Source organism: Arvicola amphibius, chromosome 12, assembly GCF_903992535.2.
Source record: "Arvicola amphibius chromosome 12, mArvAmp1.2, whole genome shotgun sequence".
NCBI classification, from domain to species: Eukaryota; Metazoa; Chordata; class Mammalia; order Rodentia; family Cricetidae; genus Arvicola; species Arvicola amphibius.
Window position 1 is genome coordinate 101152431 of NC_052058.2, and position 15092 is coordinate 101167522.

Genomic DNA, 15092 nt, shown 5'->3' on the forward strand with positions numbered 1-15092 from the left:
AAAGAAAGTGGAGGTTGACTCTTCTCCCCTGGGGTGTGCTGTGGCTCTCAGACCCTCCTGTGAAGAAGCATTCGTAGCCTGTGGGAATCATCCAGCCCCCAGCCACGTCTGGGGAGCCAAGCACAGACTCCTCCCTGCCATTCCCAGGAGGCAGTGGGTTGGGGGGGGGGCAGGGATGACAATGCAGGTGCAGCAAGCATACTGACTGCCCCTGGGAAGTGAAAATATCTGCTTGGGACCAGAGTGCCTGGCGTTTGCTCAGAAATTGAGCTATTCTGAATTATGACGTCTTGGCTCTGTCTCCTGCTTTCCTCTCCTGTGGCAGAGGTAAGGGGAGGGGAGAGTTGACTTGTAGGGTGAGGCAGGGACCTGGAGGGTCTTGTCTGGGCTGTTCTCTCCACTCCCCTGCTTCCCTGGGACAGCCGGATCCCAGCTGATTCTGTGTGGACAGCTGTTCCCTTTACTCGGAATCTGGTGCCACAGCCAACGTACTGAAAGTTCTGAAACTTCAATGCTCATACCTCATGGGTTTTTTCTTGGGGTGACTGTCCCCCTAGGGCTTCTAGGTGGCAGAGGACCAGACTGGAGACCTGCTCCAATGAATCCACCAGTGAAGGAGGGGGAGAAGCCAGGAGATCTGGGCCATTTTTGGAGAAGGTTGTAGTCTGCTTCTTCCTAGACTTCAGGCTCTCTCTTCCATTTTCCAAGCCAGGCAGTCCCCTGCTCCTGGCTACTCTCATCGTTAAGAACTTCTTGCTGGGATTTTTTTTTTAAATCCAGGTTTAAAAAAATGAAAATGCTGCGCTTTGGTCCCCGTGTCCATTCAGCGAGCAGACCTGTCGAGTCTCAGGATGAACATGTCAAAAATGAACTAAGTTCTTTCTCCTGGTGTGGAGACCCTGGGTGTGAACTTGGCTGCCATGGGCCGTGTGGTGTGGCCCCAGGTTGGCATTTTCTGACTGGGTTTGGGTGCGATGTTGTGGCTGACTGTCTTTGTCATTTCCTCCAGGGTCTGCCACCCACGAGTATGAGCCGTTGAGATGGAGACGTCTGTCCCAGCCCCTGCAGTGGAGAAGAAAGAAGCCAAGAGTGGACTCTTGGAGGACAGCAGCTTTCCGGATCCAGGGAAAAAGGCCTGTCCCCTGGCAGTGGCCGCAGCGGCGGCAGCTGTAGCCGCCCAAGGAGGTATACTTTCTGTTTTGCACGCTTGGAGAACAGCAGAAGTGTTTTTCATGAGGTCATTAGGATTTAATGAGTGTGCTGGCCCCTATCATCTGGGAGGCATGCTGGGTTTATGGAGGGCAGCGCCCCTGCCCCAGGAATCCCAGTCCCCAGGAAGGTCACTTTCAGCCTTCTTTGGAGAACTGGCTATCCCAGACTCTGGTGGCTGGGCCAGAGCAGGGAGAGGAGGAAGGGAGGGGAGTCGTTCTGGGCAGCTGCTTGGCCACCCTGGGGTGTGTTCAGCTGGCACCCGGGAGATGTATCCTGAGAGCTTCTTGCCTCTTGCCCGCCGAGGACTATTTCAGAAAGTAATTGTCTGCCAATGCCTGCTGGCTGTAATTAGAGGGTCAGGTATGGAATTTACTATCTTAGGTGGATTTCTGGCCAACTTAATTACCACAGAAGGGACTCCATGAGCCGCACTCTCTCATCTCAGTGTCCCCGAGAGAGATGTTCTCTGGTTTCCACGGTCTGTGCCAGCGTCCCAGTTGGGGAGTTTGGCGGGAACGTGAGGCCGCCCCTTGCCACCGGGCTGTCCATCTGGAGGCCACACAACCATTCTGCCTCGGACTGAAGAAACTGAGATTTTTCGTCTTCTCCTTTATATTCAAACCCATTTATTTGTGCCCTGATGCTTCCTCAACCGGGTCAAATACCCGAGGGGCCTTGTTCAGGGGTAGGGCCGCGTTTGTTTCTCTCCAGGCCTGAGTCAATGCTACAGCTACAGTCCCTGGATTATGCTGGGTGTAGCTGCAGGGGCCAGAACTCAGTGAAATGGAGCTGCCCTTGAGTCGGGCCTCTGAGGACAGAGTTCAGGACCTCTTTCTTAGGTTGCTGTCGCTGTATTTATTTTCTTTTCTCTCCATAATTCTAAGTTGGAAGAAATTATCAAACCAGAAGTGGGAGCAGTGAGCACTTTTGGGGAGAGGATCTGAGTTTGTGGGCCCGGTGTGGAGGCTTGACTCTTAGGCTGGGAAGGAGGAGCCACAGCCTGATGGTCACCCCGCGAGGGAGGGAAGGATGGGGCTGTGACACAGTGGAGCAGAGTCCTGGCCATATTGCTTTCATCTCCTGGGTTAGCCTACTCAGCCAGCGACAGTCCCTCGGATTTTCTCCCTGCCCCATTCTTGAAGAGTTCTAGAAGCTAGCTTCCCCTAGCTCCCACTTGTCCTGAGGGATCCGCCCTGACTTGGCCTTCCTCTCTCAAACAAGCAGAGCCGTTTGTTCCCTGCCCTGGCATACCAATGGAGAGCAGACTTAGGCAGTAATTAGACAGTAATTAGGACATAATTGCGGGGAGAGAGCCCCTGTGGCATCATCAGACCCAGCTGTCACTGTTGGGGCCAGTGACAGCAAATGCTTGCGGGGTTTTCTACTGGGAAAGGGGGCAGAATATGGAGCATAGCCACTCCAGAGGAGCGCCAGCCCCACACTGTGTCCGCTCTGTGCCCTCTCAGTACCCTTCCTAGGGGAGCTTGACCGATGAGGTCAGCAGGGCATGCATTTGGTGCACAGGAGCAGATGGCTTGTTGACCGGTTGAAGTCTCAACCCAGGCGCATGCACTGAGGAGCCACGGGGAGACTGGGGTGGCCTCCATTGCAGCATGCTGTACCTGCTCCCCAAACAGCTTGTCTGGAAGGGTGTGCTGGAATCTGGGTAGGGTGGCTGTGCCTGCATGGCAGCAGGCGATACAGTGGAATCTGTCTTAACTAAAGGCGGCGTAAAGGGGAGGGGTAGGGAAGCCCAGTGATAAAACCCAAAGAACACTCCTGGGACTTGACTTTCTCTGTCATGGGGGGACCCCTACAGATTTCATGGTCAGGGTGGCAAGATGCCTCTCTGGGTAAAAAAGTGCTGACTGCCAACCCTGCCAACCCAAATTTCATCCCCAGAACCCACATGGTGGAAGGGGAGATCCAACTCCTGCAGGTTGCCCTCTGGCCCCCACACATGTACTGCTACATGCATGTGTCCCCTTAAATAAATACATATAATTAACGCTGAAAAATATTTCAAGAGCCCATTCTTGCTTGAATGCTCTGTGACAGAACAGAGGTACCAAGTTTCAGTGTGGGACCCAGTGGAAGGGTGGTCAGGATATCTTCAAACTTAAATGGTAAATGGGGAAATGTATGATCAGTAGAGAGGGGCCGTGGACGGTGGCTGCTGGGAGCCAGCCACATTTGCCTAGCCTCTGAGGAGTTTGGCTCTCAACCTGCGACCATATGCTACCGTGCGTGTCAGGGATGAGAATACACAGGGCACAGGCGCTGTAGGTATGTGCTGAACTGAAGACGTGGTTGTGCATGTGTTGAAGGCTTCAGGTACAGGATGCACTGGAGGTCTGAGTGGGGCCACGGTGTCTCCTGGACTGAAGATATATATAATAATGGGGCTGCAGGGGCATGCTAGACTGATAGTGTGTATGTACTTACTGCAGGTGCATGCTGGGCTGCAGGTGCATGCCTAATGGTGTGGGGGGGCTGCAAGTGTGTGTATGTAGCTGCAGATGCGTGCTGGGCTTCAGGTAATGGGCCTGCAGGGGCACGATATACATCCAGGGAGCCTGGCACTGATCCCTGAAGGCCCCTTTTGCTGTGTTGTTTCTAGACATCCTGATGTAAGACAGATAGGGCAGGAAAGTGGCAGAGCCGATTCCCAGAGTGTGCAGACAGTTGTTTGTATGAGACCTTGCTCACATGGTCCGCGTTGGGATCTACAACCATCTGGCAGGAAAGAATGGTTTCCATGGGCCTACCATATCCTTGCTCCTACACATCTGAGGAGGGCTGGGATAGATTGGTTCTGCTTCAAGACACGGGCGGTTCACCTGAGGGACCTGGTCCTATACCCTTTCAGCGACTATATGGAGATGCTGGATGCATCTTGGATTCTGGGTGTCACACATGGAAAGTTCTGGGTTCTATGTCATTATTAGGAAAAAAAATCTATACATGTTCTCCAAATATTTTCAATATCTTGAGGATATTATATCTGAGGGCAAGGTGTGAGCCCTCAGATACAGAGAGCTGAGCTCCACTTGCTTTTAGATCATTTCTTTAGACTGTGAGTGTAGAACTGGAGCTGGAATTCTGCCCTTGCTGTACCCGTGTGCCAGCCTTGAAAAGGTCTCCTGTGTGTCCTCCTTCACCCCAGGACTGGCAGCTCTTGATCTCTGACAGAGAGCTGATGTATGGGGTGTGCCATGGCACATCAGTGAAGTCCCTGGATCCAGTGGCCTCTCGTTCAACTTCCAGTGGAGTCCCCAAGGCTGAGGACTGGGGGTTCCAAAAGTGTGTATCAGAAGCACCTCTCAGGGCTGAGGAGATAGCTCAATTGTTAAAATGTCCAAGCCTGAAAATCTGACTTCCACCCCAAGAACCTGTGTGAAAAAGCTTGGAGTCATGGTGTGTGCTTGTAATCCCATTGCTAGAGGAGGGTCCCGGAAGCTTGACAGCCAGCCAGCCAGCCTATTTCAGTGAGTTCCAGCTAAGTGAGAGACCATGTCTCACAAAAACCGTGTGGAAGGCACCTGGGAATGGCACCTGAAATTGACCTTTGACCACACACAGACACAGACACACACACACACACACACACACACACACACACAGGTGTGCATGCATGCACGCACGCACAGCTTTTCAGAAGCAGAGCAGCCTGGTGGGTCAGTCAGGCAAGCCAAGCTGCACTGCACTCAGGCTGGGAAAGGCTGGCTGCAGGATGGGCGGGAGGCTTCCCAAGAGCCGGAGCAGAAGCCACACTGGGTGGCTCTTTCACAGGCTCTTCAGCTGTTGAGCTAACACTCTAGAGGCCATAAATCTTTAAAAATACATTTTGGCCCAGGGTCCCCCCACCCTCTAATTTTTAAAATGGTGTAATTTGCAAAGCAATTTAAGTCAGATGTTTCTCGTTGCTTTCCACTGAATCTGTCCAAATGCTGTCGTATTTTCCTCGTCTGCCACGGATTCTTTTCCAAAAATATTTCTGAACTGCTTTGTGTGCTTTCATGGGACTGGACCATTCTAGAAGCCTCGGGGACAGGCTTGTAACTTGGAGCTGGGGCCTAACTTCAGGTGCTGAAATCAAGCACCCAGTCCAGTTTCAGGAACCCTGAGGCCAAAGACAGTAATGTTTACTCTGGGACAAAGCCAGGTAGCCAGCCATTGCAGCCTGTCCTCGCCCACAGCCTCAGCACCCCCTTGGAATTGGAAGTGTCTCCCCCTTTTCCTTGGTTCTGGGAATGGAACTGCTAGGCTCTTGCATGCGAAGTTCTTAGTTTACAGAGCTCTTTCCAAGGCCCTGGAAGTGCTCATTCTCGTGGGTCCCACCCTAGACCTACAAAACGGAGAGTCTATGGGGTTAGCATGCAGGCCCAGTTTACACAAAGCTTCTGGGAAACTCTGATACACCCATTTTCATTTCCCTCCCTGTCTTTGCCCCTCAGATTATTCTTTTTCCCCATCTCCCTCCCTTGCCCCATCCCTTCCTTTTTCTCTCCCATCCCCTTGCCCCCTTCCTGTCTCCCTTCTTCCCGTTCTCTTCCCCTCCCTTCTCCCTCCCATTGAGTGTGGAACCCAGGGCTTCTTATTTAGGCTTGTTTAATATCACCAAGCTGCACCCCAGCCCTGAGACACTCTTAATGTCTGAGACTCTTATATCCTGGCTTCCTGGGGGGAAAAGGGGAGTCCTTTTTTGAGTGAGTCACTGACCTCTCCTAGAGGAGCTGCTACTGGTTTATACTTGTCCCGTGGTGCTTCATGGCAGTGCTGGGTACTGACAGCAGTGCCCATACAGTAAAGCTAGAATGCTGTGGTCTCTTGACCTCAGTTTTCTCATCTGTGAAATAGGTGTAACAGTGGTAGCTGCTCTGCACTACTGATGAATGATGTCTAAGTTAGACACGGGACAATGTTTGACAGAGGGGCCATTAGTTCATGTGAGGCCCGAGGGATGTCTGTTCTGTTTTCACTACTACTGTTCTCAGAGTTCCTGACTGAGTCTGCTCACTCGGCCTGGCCTAACAGTGTTCCTTCCATTGGTCACCTTTGCCCGGGGACCCACCGAGGCCCAGCAGCTCCTGTAGGAAGCCTAGCTCTCTGGCATCCAGAGCAGTGTAGACAGGCCCTGTAAGCAGGCCCCCTGCCTCTGACTCAGTCTTCATCACTGTATCCTGAGTAGTGCAGCCAGTCCCAAGGTGGCCCAAGCTAAGAGCAACACTGTGAAGAAGTGGATTCAGGGTCTGAACTTCATGGTTGCTTCCAATAGACCTTTCCAGTCTCTCAGTGCAGTTTCCCCGAGGAGAGAGTGGCTGAGGGTATAACCGATCTGGTAGAGTGCTAGCATGCAGGAAGTCGGGTTCCAGTCCCCAGCACTGCACAAACCTGGAATGGTAGCCCATGTCTGTAATCCAGATGTGGTCGGGACAGTGAGAAGTTCAAGATCATACCAGTTTGAGGCCAGCCTGGACTGCGTAAGACCTGAGAAGAAAAGGCTAGCTTCCTGTGGCCAGGCCAGTTTATCTGGGTTAGGCCCTGATTGGCTCTATGTTCTGATGTTCCTGAAGACTCTGCCACCTTCCCATACCGACTACCCCTTTATCCTGTTCACTTGCCTGGGTAGCTTTCTGGAAAGCATCTTTGAGACAGGTTGGCTTGGAGTGTGTGTGTGTGTGTGTGTGTGTTTGTGTGTGTGTTTGTGTGTGTGTGTGTGTGTGTGTGTGTGTGTGAGGCTGTCTTCTGTACTGGAATGTTGATGATACCAGGATATCACCCTTCTCATGTCTAGTAGATGGTCTATCTTTCTTTCTTTCTTTCTTTCTTTCTTTCTTTCTTTCTTTCTTTCTTTCTTTCTTTCTTTCTTTCCATCCATCTATTATCTGTCTGTCTGTCTGTCTATATGGTTCAGGCTGGCTCAACCTTGGCTCTGTAGCTGAGGGTGGCTCTGATCTTCCTGCCCCCACCTCCCTAGCACTGGAATTTCAGGCATGTCCCTGCTTTATGCCTTGTTTTTATGGTACTACGGATGGAACCAGAGCTTGATCCATACTAGGTACCAACTGAGCTCTATTCCCAGCCTACCAGGAAGCATACTTAAGCAACACAGACCTCCAGGATTTCTCTGCATCTGCCCAGTGCTCCCAGTTTGCCCATCTTACCACACTTAGGGATCTGTGCGGCACCCTTCAACTGATCCATGCTCAAGGTCCCTGACGTCACTTGCCATCTTGGATGCCTGCATAGGCTAACACTGTCATTACTGTGTTTTTGTCACTCCTGTCCACCCCCTCCCCAGCACAACAACAATGTCCATCGTTCCAGCTGTGTGCCAGGTGGGCTGTAGTGGACAACTGCTAGCCTGAGCTCCAGGGTGTCAGAGTCCATTGGTGCTGACCCTGTCCTGTGGTGTCCTACGTCCCTCAGCCCCCAGGCCTTGTGGACAGCAGGGAAGTTGCCAGGCATCCTGCTCTCTCTGCTCACCTGTCTTTCTCTGCGGGGCCACACGCAGGCCAGGATGCGCTCAGGTGTGACTAAGTGGGCAATTATTCTTACTTAAGTGCTGCTCAGGATTGCTGTTGAAACTGCATGGAAGCTGGTTTTATGGCCCAGCTGCACGGAACAGCTTGTTCCCATCAGCCTCTGTCCAGGGAGTGCAATGTCATTGTCCCCAGCAGCCTGGCTTGCCAGGGAAGCAGAAAGGAGTGGGGGTCCCCAGAGGTATATTGAACAGGTTCTGAACATTCTGGAGTATTGGGGTGATTGGTATCAGGAGGAGTGATGGAGGTTCTTCCCTATTCCAAGCAATGACTGTTGGTTGGAACAAACTGGTTTGGGGTCAGTTATGCTAGGTCTCGAACAGACATGGCTCTGTCCCATGGATGGTATGGTATAAAGTATCCTATTCACACCTGCCTATAAGCTTAATTAATAAATTAGAGAGACATGGCAGTGTTAGTTCCTATGCTCACTGCTGTGCCAAAATACTGACCACAGCAACTTAAGGAAGAGTTCTGCTTGTATTATAGTTTCAGAGGCTTCCGCCTCTCTGTTCCCCAGGCCTTGACTATACTGAATTCCTTCTCCCCTCCCTCCCTCCCTCCCTCCCTCCCCTCCCTCCCTCCCTCCCTCCCTCCCTCCCTCCCTCCCTCCTTCCCTCCTTCCTCCCCTCCCTCTCTTCATCCCTCTCCCTTACTCCTTCCCTCCCTTTCTCCCTTCTCCCTCTTGTCTCCCTCTCTTTCCTTTTCCTTTTGTCTTAGGGTTTCTATTGCTACGATGAAATTCTGAGATGTAGAGAATGCAAGCCAAGACACTGTTACTTCCAGACTTCAGTCTGAATACTCAGCTGTTTGCTGTTTGAGTCACAGTGTATTTGTCTGTCGTAGTTAGGTTTCTGTGTTGTAGTAAACACCATAACTAAAGACAACTTGGGGAGGAAGGGGTTTATTTCATCTTACAGCCCACAGGTCAGACTCCATCACTGTTAGAAGTCAGGGCAGGAACTCCAGGCAGGAACATGCAGGCAGACACTGAAGCAGAAGTCATGGGATTTTGCTGTTTACTGTCTTGTTCCCTGTGGCTTTCTCGGACTGCTTTCCTGTATCGTCCGGGACCATCTGTCTCGCAGTGACACCATGCACGGTGAGCTGAGCCCACGTGTGTCACTCATTAATCAAGAAAGGTCGCACGCACTATTTCACAGCACAGTCTTACAGAGGCATCTCCTCCATTAAGATGCCCTCTCCCCAGATCTGTCTAGGTGTGTCAAAGCGACAGCCCAACCAGCATGCTTGAATCCTTACCAGTTTGACACACAAAACACCACTTACTGAACCACAACCTTTCCTTTTTTGCTCATCCCCAAGATCTCATCACTAACATCACAATATAAGCATACTGTAAGATTAAAACCCAATCTCCCACAATTTTCTAAAATGTTGATATTTTAAAAACCCAAGTTTTCTTTAAAAAAAAATCAAACATCTTTTTAAACACTTAAAGTCTCTCAACTATGAGTGCCTGTAAAATAAGAAATAAGTTACATACTTATTTCTAACTCCAAGAGGGAAGAACCAAGGCACGGTCACGGTAAAATCAAAGCAAAGCCTCAGAGTCCAACAGTGTGACGCTTGGTGTCAGAGTTCTGGGACTCATGATCCTCTGGGCACAAAGGCCTCTGGTAGTGCCACTCTCTTGACTCTACCAGCCACACACACACACATAGCGCTCTCAGAGGCTCCACCCAAGCTGCTGTTGTCTTAGGTGCGCATCCCATAGTGCTGGCATCTCCCAGATACTGGATCTCCCGGGCTCTCTTTGGAAACTCAAATCTGCTACATGGTGCCAAGCAAGCCTCAACTTCTCTCCATGACCCCTTCCATCCTGGGTTTTACCAACTTCAGCTGCCACTGCACATTACTAGTGGGCTCTCCTGGTCTCTCACAGCACCAAGCTTCAGCTGCCCTCCATGATGCCTTCATGCTTCAGCAGGGGTGGGATTATTTACTGAAGCATGGCTGACTCCTCCCCAGGCAGCCTTCACCTGCCAAGGCTCCATTCTTGTGTCCTACTATGGATGCTAAGTGGATGCAGAGTTGAGCAGCTTTGAGGTCATTTGTAGTTACAGAATGAGACAGAGCTCCCACGATCCAACAGGTCCACCTGCTTATTGTACAGATTTGGAAACTGAGGTCCAGAGGCTGGACATGCTAGTGGCCACCTGGTCATATCATTAATTAGGACTGGAAAAGGAACTTGGGTTGGACAGAGCTGTCCTTTAGCCCAGGCCTCACCTTCCCAAATTGACAGTGTTTATGTGGTGAACAGTTTTCTGACGTTTGGTTCTGTCAGGACTAATCTCAGCATTTCTCAAGCTTGGTGAAAATACAGCCTCATTACTCCGGTGTCAGCGTGCAGTTTACTATTCGTATATTCTGAGGTTTATCATTTTAGTCATGTTTAACACGGCTGCACCAGGCATGCTCTATTAAATCCTGCTTCTTTTACATTCCTGTCCGGAATTATTTATTCGGAACAATTTCCGCCCTATCAAAAGACACAGCTAATGCTGTGTTTTAATGTGTTATTTACACACAGAATAACCTATTTACAACTCAGTGTGCGCCAGAAGGAGAATGGATGGGCCCGCGCCCTGCGTTCTGTTCTATCAGGCTTTAACAATCTGGAAAGCTAATAGAACCATTTATCATTGGTGGGGAGGGGTCGGATAATTTACTTTATGCTGCGGCCAGGTCCCACTGCCTCTGATCTGGGGAGCATTTGGAGGATAATGAAGTCGAGCCTGGCATCTAAATGGGTGCGTGAGTGCCCCAGGTGGTTTGCATGTGTTTGCAGGGTATGGCCTGGATGTGGTAATGGGGGTGACCCTGCTTCTTCCCAAGAGGTTTCCCCTTGGAGGTGACTCCCAGGGCATGATGATGAATCCCATATGGGGGGTGGGGGGATCTTGATGGGAGGGGCAGTGTCTGGGCTGGGTATCCCCAGCTGGAAGAGTGGTCCAGCAAACCTGCTTCTTGAGAGCTCAGAGACTTGACAGGAGCCAGTGGACCCTCACAACCCTAGAGGACAAGCTCTGAACTGAGTTCGGTGTATGGCTCTCAATAGTCTTTGTTTATTTGTTTAATTTATAATGGCCTTATTTATTTACTTAGGTATTCTTTCATTTATTTTGTTCTGTACATGTGGTAGATGTACATGTTTGTGTGTCTATGTGTTTATATGTGTGTGATGTATGTTTGCATCTGTGGTGATGTGTGTGTGTGTGTGTGTTAGGTACGTGTGTGCATGTTTGCGTGTGCACATGTGTTAGTGTATCTGTGCATTTATAGGTTTGTATGGGAATTTATGTAGAGGGGGTGCACACGCGTGTGGAAACCCAGGGTTGACACTAGTTGTCTTCCTTTCCTGCTTTTCATGTTAGTTTTGTGGGCATGTTTTCTTACTAAGTTTGACGCTCAGTAACTCAGTAAGACTAGCTGACCAACCAGCCCTCGGAGTCTTCCTGCCTCTACCTCCCAAGGGCTGGGATTACAGGCATATGCTGCCTATGCCTAGTCTTTACGTGGTTGGGTCCTCCTGCTTGTGAGACAAGCATTTTACTGACTGCTCCATCTGTCTAGCCCCTGGGTGGTCTTTGAATGGACACTGAGGGATGGGTGGAAAAAATCGTCTTTGGCTCCTATACCTGCCGAGCAAGTGGAGGAGAGGAATCCAGGAAACAGGGCCACTGGGCTCTGTCCCCAAGAACTCACAGAAGCCCCAAAGAAAGGCAAGGCTTTCCTTTATCTTGCACATATGGGCACTATTCACTGTAGCATGGCCTTGGAGAACAGCAGGGAGGCTTGGGGGACACTGGTCACCTGCCGTCCCCTCCCCGCTGCCCTCTTTGTTTGGTTGTTCCCTAGAGGACTCACACACTCAGACCAGTGTGAGGGCTGTGGGGCCACTGTCTTGATCATCGACCTGGTAGATCATCTAGGGAACAAATGTCTGAACCTGTTTGTGAAAGCGTTGTCTGTTCTGAGTTGGCTGAGATGGGAAGACCCACCTTAGTGTGGCTATTCCTATTCTGGGCACTCGATGGAGTTCCTGGGCCCCAGCATGCACTGGATGCAATGTGATCAGCCACCTCATGCTCCTTCTGTACCTTCCCCGCCTTCATGGGCTCTACCCTTATACTGTGGGCCAGAATAAGCTCTCCCACCATTCCTTACATTAACTTCATTGGGAGTTTTGCCAGTGGCATAAGGAGAGTGGGGTTTATGAAGTGTGGCATAGGCGTGCTCCCTAAGACAGTGGGCCCTTGGGGATCTGCCATCTTCCCCACTCATGGCAGGTGCGCTCAGGCAGCAGTTGTTGCTGCATGCTGCAGTTCGCGAGTCTGTGATCGGTAATGCGAGAGCCGTTCCGCAGAGAGCCGCGCATGGCACTGGTACATGTTTGAGAGCGTGAGTAGCAGTTCACACATGATGCACAGTGGCTATGATGTGTAATTCAAGGGACAGGGTGGACAAAGGTCCTGGGGTCTGTGTGTTGCAGGGTGTCTGAGGCCAAAGTACCCAATAAGGAATGCTACCAAAAAAGCTGGTTTTCCAGCCCCATCTAAAAGACTCTTTCCTCCTGGTCCTGATGGAAGCTCATGTCTGGGACTGTCTAGTGACGTTTCTCGGATACATTTCCAGCTGGGGCCAGCTGGTCCTCTGTCCCTCTCAGGTGGTGGTGTCTTGTCCTGGTCAGCTGTCTCTGGTTGTTTTCCTGTGAACACGCCCTGGCAAACCCTGCTTAGAGGTGAGAAGATGCTGTTGTGGTCCGGGGAGGTGGGCCCAGGATAGGGAGGTCTGTGACCCTGGCAGTGTATGTTTCCCTGCCACCTGCTACCGTCCCCCCATTTCAGACTCAACATTTGAGCCAAGCATGTCCAGCCCTCATCTTATTGGGCCATAAGAACTCCAGAATAGCTATTAGTGTGAAGCGATACAAAATTGTTACTTACTTAAGACATTATGAGGTCTTTATTTTTAAATATAATTTTGTGTTATAGTTTGATTGAAACTTATGAATTCTGTAGGTGACCGTGAAGCGGGAGCTTGAGATTTGAACTCAGGTCCTCACACATATGAATCAAGCACCTTTGCTGAAAGAGCCATTTTCCTAACTCATTCCTTTCCTAGCTGGGCCTTTTAGAATGAAAAGAGACCCCATATACCCCAGCCCTCGGGACAAGTCTGATTTATAACCAGTCACAGAAAATCTACACGGGGAGATGGCCACGCGATGCAGCCGTTGTAAAGATAAGTAACGGCGGTTTCCAAGCCGTTTCAACCCTTACCTTTGGGGTATGAAGGGGTCTCTGCAGATGGTAAGTCTTTATCGAGAAATGTTTACTCATAAAAGGACACCGAAAAGCCCAGAAATGAAAAGCATTCCGCCTTTTATGGAGCCACAGCAGCCTCTCTTAGTGGGAGCCGCAAATCACCGCCCATCCCTCCTGCCCCAGAGCTGGGGGCGGCTGGAGAGTAAGCCCGACTTACTGCCCTCCGGATCCTGAGGTTCTCAACCTCCCTAATGCTGCGACCCTCTAATACAGTTCCTTGGGTTGTGGTGACCCCCAACCATAATGTTATTTTTGTTGCTACTCCCTAACTGTAATTTTGCTGCTATTTTGAATGGTAATGCACATATCTGTGTTTCCTGTGATCTTCGGCGACCCATGACCTGCATGCTGAGAATGCTGCTGCAGGCAGTGCTGCACTCCCCACCATTCTGCTTCTGCTTCCCTTCCTCCCACGCATGGATCATGTTGCCCCATCTCTAGCTCGGCTCTCTGATTGCTGTGACTCCCAGCTACCATGGCACCGAATCTGGGTTCTTTGGGCCCGTGCATCACCAGCCTGTATCTTCAAGCCTGTTGTCCCTCCAACAGGGTTTCTTTGTTGCTGTGTGTGTCACAGGTGCATGAGGGCACATGTGTGCAGCTGTGCATTTGAAAGCAAGAGGTTGGTTGACACTGGGTGTCGCCCTCAGCCCCTCTCCATTTTTTTGAGCTAGGAACTTTCAGTGAACCTGTAACTCACTCATGTGGTTAGGCTGGTCAGCCAGTGAGCCCCAGGGCTCCTGTCTCCACCTTGCCCGCACTGGGATTACAGGTGCATGCCAGCATGCCTGATTTTTTTAAAATGTAAGCTCTGGAGATTGAACTTAGGTCTTCGTGCTTGCTCATCAGGACTTTAACCACTGAGCCTTCTCCTCGGTTTCTCAAAGGGCCCTCTTGCTACCTCTGTATGGCTTTCCCCAAGTGTCTTTTGTTTCTCTGTTTCTGGGAGAGCTTTCCAGATAAGCCCTCCATATTTATGAACTTGGCTTTTTTTTGGTTACAGGCTTTACCCCTGCTCCTAATGTAGAGCCCCGTTAGATAAATCTCCTTTTTTGGTTCTTTACTATTTATTTGGCTGTTTTGGTGGGCTTTTCCAGGACAAATGGCTAAACTTGATTTTAAGGGTAGACTGGAGTCTGTGGAGACAGTTGGAGGCTATCAGTCTCCTGATCCTGGGTCTTCCTAGTTGCACCTTGGGGTCTTTACAGTGCCTTCCCGTGGTTCCCCTACAGCAGTGGTTCTCAACCTATGGGCCAAAGACGATAAGGAAACACAAATATTTATATTACAGTTCATAACAGTAGCAAAATTACAGTTATGAAGTAGCAACAAAAATAATTTTGTGGTTGGAGGGGTTACCTCGACACGAGAAACTTTATTAAAAGGTCGCAGCCTTAGGAAGGTTGAGGACCACTGTCCTAGAGGCCCTCCCGGATCTTCCCCTGCCTCCCTGGGGTCTCCTGCTCCACTCTTCGCAATCTGGCCTCACAGGTCGCTGTGTGGGCCCCTTGTTACCCCTCACACACCTTGTACCTTTAGGATGTGCTCATCCTCACCCAGATGACTCGCTGAGGGACAGTGGAGTGGCTTGCCATCTTAATGTTTACATCAGCCATTCCCGGCCCAGCATGGTGTCCTTCATCCCACTCTCCCTCCGCGGAGAGTCCCAGGGAATCATGTCCAGGGTTCTGTCCTGGGTCTTTCTGTCTTTGGACACCCTGCCACAGACTTTGATACACGCCTGCTCATCTGGACACCCCAAGCCCTCTCGCCTGTCTGACACCCCCTTTCCCTTGACCTGGATGGGCCTGTGGCTGAACCCTAAGCGCCTCATTTCCGTTCTTCTAAAGGAGTGAACTGCCGGTCACTCATCAGTCACTGTCTAGAACACTCTGAGGAGTTGTTTGGAATTCTAAAGGAGATTCTAACACCAGGGACGGAATGTCTCTGGAACAGGATAGATGTACCTGGCAGCGAGAGT

At 50.6% G+C, this 15092-nt stretch overlaps 1 protein-coding gene across 2 annotated transcripts in view; it reads left to right on the forward strand.

Moving 5' to 3' along the window:
• The first annotated feature begins 1040 nt into the window (after nucleotides 1–1040).
• The window catches only part of Gli2 (GLI family zinc finger 2), a 168099-nt gene continuing 154047 nt past the window's right edge, over nucleotides 1041–15092 (forward strand). For both annotated transcript variants that reach the window (XM_038349824.1, XM_038349825.1), the window contains exon 1: nucleotides 1041–1185. In XM_038349824.1, coding sequence (XP_038205752.1) covers nucleotides 1041–1185 — 145 coding nt within the window. The remainder of the gene's footprint in view (nucleotides 1186–15092) is intronic.